At 44.5% G+C, this 7,280-nt stretch overlaps 1 protein-coding gene across 1 annotated transcript; it reads left to right on the forward strand.

Moving 5' to 3' along the window:
* The first annotated feature begins 882 nt into the window (after positions 1–882).
* Positions 883–6,806, forward strand: LOC139697452 (clumping factor A-like). Its single transcript, XM_071596174.1, has 3 exons — positions 883–998; positions 5,357–5,654; positions 6,636–6,806. Exons 1-3 carry the CDS (start codon positions 883–885, stop codon positions 6,804–6,806), a joined length of 585 nt encoding a protein of 194 aa, XP_071452275.1.
* Positions 6,807–7,280: the final 474 nt, after the last annotated feature.

A 7,280-nucleotide genomic window follows, 5' to 3' on the forward strand; every position in this document is an offset into this window, starting at 1 on the left:
AATGTATTATGCGGATAAGGATACGGATGCGAATGCATATACTGATACGAATGATGATATGGATGCGGATATATATCCAGATGAGGGAACAAATTCAAATGCAGAACCAGATGTGAATGCGGAAGAGGTGGGAAATACGGATGGGAATACAAGTTCGGGTATGGATGCGGATACGGATGCGGATAAGGATTCAGATACAAATATGGATGCAGATATGCATACAGATGTGAATATGGATACGGTTGTAAACAAATAAGTTTGCGAATACGGATGCTGATACGGAAATTGATACGGATGCGAGTACAAATGCGGACCTTCTAGCGAATATGGATAAAAATGCGGATGCGGTTAGCGATGCGAATGCAGAAAAGGATAGAAATTCCGATATTTATACGGATACGGATACGCATATGGATGCGAATACGGTTGCAGGATCCGTTACAAATGCGGATACCTTTAATGGTCTTGTTCGAATGCGGACATGGATTCGGATGCGGATACGGATGCAGATACGGAAAAAAAGGCCAAAACGGATATGGAAACGATACGGAATAGGACACGGATGCGGATTCGGATGCGAATACGGATATGGATACAGACTTATGCGCATATGGTTGAGAATGCATGTAAGCATATGGAAGTGGATACGGATGCGGAATAAAATGCGGATAAGGAGATGCAGATACGGATGCGGTTACGTATGTGCATGAGGATACGGTCGCGGACACAGATACGGATAGGGGTTAAAATGCAGATAACGATAGGAATAAGGATGTTGAAACTTATGGGAAAGCGGATATGGACGCAGATTGTAATACCAATGCGGATGTGACTTAGGATGCGGATTAGAATACGGATGCAACATCAGATACTGGTGCCATAATGGATTCGGATTGGGATACAGATGCGGCTGTGGATCCAGATAAGGATGCGGAACACGACACAGATGTTGATACAGAAGTGGTTACGTTTACAATTGCAGATAATGATGCGGTGATGTATACAAATGCGTACACGGCCACGGTAATAGATTCGGATGAGGATATAAATAATAAATAGATGCGGATAAGAAGCGGTTAAGTTTTGGAATGCGGATACGGATGCATAACGGATTCAGATGGCGACATTGGGGCGGTAAGGGTTGCGGATACAAATGAAAATACAGATACACATGAAAATACAGATACAAATAAGGATAAAACTGAGGATACGGATACGGATGCGAATGCAGATACGGATACGTATACGGATGCGAATACGATTGCAGGATCCGGATGCGGATATGGATACCTTTACAGGTACGGATGCGGATACCTTTACAGGTACAGATACGGATGCGGATATGGATTTGGATGCAGATACGGATGCATGTACAGATGTGGATGCAGATATCGATTGGGATACGGATGTGGATACGTATGCGCATATGGAAACGGGTGTCAAATGACCTCTGATGGGGAAACGTTTAGGGACGCAGGTGTGGATTCGGATGCAAAAACGGACAGGGATGCGGATAGAAGAGCGAATGGAGATAATTATTCGAGTTCGGATATGGGTGCCGATGCTGATATATATGGGGACATTGATACGGATACGGATGAGGATCCGGAAGCGGGTGCGACACGGATTACATGCGAATGCGGATATGCAAGCAGACAGGGATGTGGATACGAAATAGATGCTAATACGGAAACGAAGGCGGGTACGGAAGCGAAAGTGGAAGCGGATACGGATTCGGATACAAATGCGGATACGGATGCGAAAACGGATGCGGATATGGATTCGGATACGGATGCCATAAAGATTTTAATTCGGATGCGGAAGTGGATTTGAATGCGGATACGGTTACGAATTGCATAGGGATCCAGTTGCTAATACCGATAAAAAAGCGGATACGGATTGGGACACGAATGCGAATACGGAATCGGACATGGATTTAATTAAGGTTGCGGATACGGTTTCCGATACAGATGTGAATGCATAGCAGATACGGATTTGAATACGGATACAGATATGTACGCGGATACGGATACGGGAAATGATTTTGAGACGGATGCACATTTAGAAACTATTACCCACGCGATTACAGATTCGTATACGGATGCGTATATCGACGCAAATATGGATACATATGCGGCTACGGATGTGGATTTGGATACAAATGCGGGTACGAATGCAAACACTGTTGCGGATACCGATACAAATTGGATGCGGATAATGATGCGGATACGTAGGAGCATACGGATATGGAAACGGAAATATATTAGGGCACAGATGCGGATACGGATGCATATACGGATGAGGATAAGGAATTTAATGCGGGTACGGCGGCGAATGCCGGTACGAATACGGAAGCAGATACGGATGCGGAAACGAATTCGCATGAGGAGACGGATACGGATGCGGTAAGATATGTGGATGAGGATGAAGACGCGGATGTGGATGTTGATGCGGATAACGATGCGGATTATGTTAAGGTTACGAATGTGGATGGTGAAACGGACGCGAATGTGGTTGCGGATGAGGAATGCCGAACAAGTAACTGATACGGATACTGACCCAATTACGTAAACAGTTGAGGATACGGTTATTGAAATACATTCGGATAAGGATGAGGATTCGGATGATATACCGATACGGATACGGAAGCGGTGACGTATACAGATACGGATGCGTATATGGACACATATGCGGATATCAATACTGATGCAGATACGGATTTTGATGTTGACATAGGGACGGTTACGGTTGCAGATATATATGAAAATACAGATACCAATAACGATAAGAAAGTGGATACGTATACGAATGTGTATGCGTATGCGGATATGCATACGGGTGCGAAATGAACTCTGATCTGTAAACTGTTACGGATGCGGATGTTGTTTCGAAAGCAAATACGGATATAGATGCGGACAGAAAATACGGATACGGATGTGGATATGGGGGCCCATCCTGATGCAGACAAGGATACCGATGCGGATATGTGTGTGGAAAAATGATGAGGATACGGATGAGGATACGGATGCGGTTGCTTAACGGATGCTGATGCGGTTACAGATGCTCATGTGATGCGTACACGCATTCAGATACGAATGTGGATTGGAAAATGGATGCTGATTTGGATACGGAAGCAAGCGGATACGAAAGCAAACAAGGACGCGAATACGGATGCGGATACGGATACAGATATGGTTTCTAATGCGGATTAAGTTAGGGATTCGAATTCATATACGGATACGGATGACCATACGGATAAGGATATATATCCGGATGCGGAAACGAATACGGATTTTGATAAATTTTCGCATGGTGATACGGATACAGAAGAATATACGGATGGGGACACGGATATGAACACGGATTCGGATACGGATTAAAATACTGATGCGAATACGGCACATATGTGATTGCATGTCGGATACAAATCTGAATGAAGATACGGATACGCATGCGAATTCGCATACGAAAACCGTTATGGATACGGATGGACATTCGGAAATGATACCGATGCGGGTACAGATTCATATGCAGATGCGGACACTGACGCAGATACGAATACATTTGCGGATACGGATGCGGATCTGGATACTGAAACGACTGCGGATACGGATGCCGATACGGATACTGATACGCATGCCTTGATAAATGCGGACACTGACTCGAACACGGATAAATATGCGGTTGCGGATATCAATGTGGATAGGCATGGAAATTCGGATATGAAAACGGAAACGGACACGGACTACGACACGGATACGGATGCTTATACAGATACGGACACAGATATGATGCGAATGCAAATGCGGATGTAAATGCCTTTACGAATGTGGATATTAATATCTATCCGAACAAGATACTGATACGGATACGAATGCGGATACTGACACAAATACGGAATTGGATTTGGATATGGATCCCATATGGATAAATATACAAATGTGGATACGGATACGGATGTGGATTTCAATTTATGTTCTGATGCGGATGCTGATTCGGATTCAGATATGGATTTTTATAGGGATACGGATGCTGATACGTATAAGAAGCTGATATGGATGAGAAAACGGATGCGAATGGGCATTCAGATGCGGATATGGATACAGATGCGGACACAGATGTTAATGCATAGCGGATTCAGATCTGAATACGGATAAGGATACACATTCGTATTCGGAAGCAGTTTTCGAAACGGATAACGATACGGATAAAGATTCGTATACGGATGCGGCGATGCGATTCGTATAACGACGGAGATACGGGTACATTGTGATACGGATACGGATTTGGATAGGAATTCGGATGGAGATACGGATGCTGACATGGATACTGATATACAACCAGGTACAAATGTGGACACTGATGCAGATCCTTATACAAATGCTGAGGTGGAGACCGGGTTACGGGTACAAATACGGATATGGAAACGGAAACGTATTCGGATTAGGGCACGGACGGAATACGGATGCGGAAACAAATGTGAATGCGGATACGAATGCGAAAGCCGGTATGCATGCGGATGCGGATTCAGAAAGAAATGAGGAAAAGGTTACGGATACGCTTGTGGTTATGTATGTGGATGAGGATACAGACGCGGATGCGGATAAAGTTACGAATAACGATGCGGGTAAGGATACGGATAGAATGTTGATTGGGAAACGGATGAGAATGCGAATTAAGTTGCAGATACTGATGCGGATACGGTATGGAATTTGGATGCAAAACACTATGCGGATGCGAAATCAAATACTGTTGCGGAAACGGATGCGGATAAAGATGCGGAACTAATTGCACAAGCGGATAAACAAGCGGTTACGTACACGAATGCAAATATGGACGCTGTTACGTATACAGATGTGGTTTCGGTTACGGAAACGGATATGGATAAGTATGAGGATGCGGATTCTATGTAGATTTGCAAAAGGAAGCGGTTATGTAATCAGATACGGATTGGGGTGCAGATGAAATTGCGAACGCAGATACTGACGCGGATACGGATTCCAATGGGGTCACTGGGCTGGATACGGTTGCGGATACAGATAAAATATGGATACAAAAAAGGTTAATGATGTGGATACGGATACAAATGCGGATACATATTCGGATGCGAATGCGGATACGGATGCAAATTCCAATGCTAATTCGGATACGGATATATAAATGGTTGCGGATAGGGATACGTATACGGATCCGGATACGGATGCAGAATCCGATACAGATACGGACACCTATGTAGATACAGAAACGGATAAGGGTACGGATTCGGTTGCGAATACGGATACGTACACAGGTGCGGATGCAGATATCGATGGGGATACGGATAAGAACAAGTATGCGGAAATAATTACGGGTGCAGAACGACCTCTGATGGGGAAACAGATACGGGTGTGGATACGGATGCAAATACGGAAAGTGTTGCGGACAGGGATGCGATTGGTGTTATTGATTTTGTTACGGATACGGATTCCGATGCGGATATGTATGAGGAAAAAAATATTGTTATGGACGTGGATGCGAAAAAGGATGCTGACACTGATACGAATGGTGATGTGGATGTGGATACGAATACGGAGGCAGATATGGATGTGGATAGAAATATGGATGCTGATACGGGTGCGGAAGCGGATCAGGATGCGGATACGAATGCCAATTTAGTACGGATGTGTTACGGGTATGGATACCGATGCCAATACGGGTTCGGCTGAAGATACGGTTAAGATTAATACGCTGATACCGATGCGAATGCGCATGCATAAGCGGGTACGGATATGGACGCAAAGATGGATGCAGTTCCGGATGCGATTACGAATGAGGATACGGATGCGGCAATGGATATGGATACATTTGGTAATTCGGAAGGGAATTAGGATGAGGTTGTGAATGTAGATACGGTTACGGATGGAGATTATGATGCTGATACAGAGGCGAATCCGGATGAATACCCGGATGCGGAAATGGATACGAATGCGGAGCAAGATGCGAATGTGGATGCGTATGAGGAAGCAGACACGGATGCGAATACAAATACGGATGCTGATACGAATCCAGCTATGGTTATGGACACGAATGCAGATAACAGTACGGGTACGGATATGGATAGGAATGTGGAAATGGATGTGAAACCGATTCGATTCCTGCAGAAGAAACGGATGTTAAGGCGGACACGGATATCGATGCCTATACGGATGCGGATACAGTCACAGATTTGATGCCAATTTGGATGCGGATACAGACACGAATGGGAATATATATTTGGAAACGGATCTTGATACGGATGCGGATGCAGATCCGGATGCGGAAACGGACACGGATGCGGAACCAGATGTAGATATAGAAGAGGTGGCGGATATAGATGCGAATACGGGTTCTTAAACGGATGCGGGCACTTATGCAATAACTAATTCCGATTGGATATTGATTAAATTATGGATCGGATGTTGTACTGATACGCATTTCAATTCCATTTCGGATGCGGAGGCGTATGAGGTGGCAGATACTGATGAAAATACGGATACGGATACGGATACAGATGCGGATGCTGATACCGCTGCGTATATTCATGCTCATATGGATACGGATACGGTTGTGTAAACGAATTTGGATTTAATTTAAATGTATATTTTGAAACGGATAAGGATGCAGATGCTGATGCGGATGTAGATACGGATGCGAATACGGATATGGATAAAATTACGGATCCTGATGTGAATACTGAAGCGTTTACGGATTGGGACACGGGTGTGAATACTGATTCGGATACAAATTTGGGTACAGATGCGGATGTGGGTACATATGTGAATACATAGCTCATATGGATTTGAATGCGGATACGGGTACTCATGCGGATACGGATGTAGATTTTGATACGGATGAGAAAACCGGCGAAGAACCGGATACATATGCGGATTAAGATGCGGATTAGGATACGGATAAGGATGCGCTTGATGATAAGGATACTTATTCAGAAGCGGGTACAAATGTGGACACTGATGCGGATACGGATACAAACGCGGATGCTGATAGCGATGCGGATACGGAGGGAAATACCGAAATGGAAACGAATACGAAACGCACATGGGTTAGGACACGGATGTTAATACAGATGCGGATGCGGATGCGAACACAGATGTGAAAGCGGATGCGTATACGGATATGAATTCATGTACGCATTCCGAAGCGGATAACTGATGCGGAAACGAATGCGTAAAAGTAGACGGATACGGATGCGGTTACGTATATGGATGAAGATACAGACGCGGTTGTGGATACGGGTGCCGATA

Source organism: Hetaerina americana, unplaced genomic scaffold, assembly GCF_022747635.1.
Source record: "Hetaerina americana unplaced genomic scaffold, ioHetAmer1.1.p SCAF_77, whole genome shotgun sequence".
Classification (NCBI taxonomy): domain Eukaryota; kingdom Metazoa; phylum Arthropoda; class Insecta; order Odonata; family Calopterygidae; genus Hetaerina; species Hetaerina americana.

Coding starts and splice junctions, on each gene's coding strand:
- LOC139697452 (XM_071596174.1), top strand. CDS start 883: ATGGATTCGGATTGGGATACAGATGCGGCTGTGGATCCAGATAAGGAT. Junction 999..5,356: donor GCAGATAATGATGCGGTGAT/GTATACAAATGC, acceptor TTACGGGTGCAG/AACGACCTCTGATGGGGAAA. Junction 5,655..6,635: donor CGGATACGAATGCCAATTTA/GTACGGATGTGT, acceptor GAAACGGATAAG/GATGCAGATGCTGATGCGGA.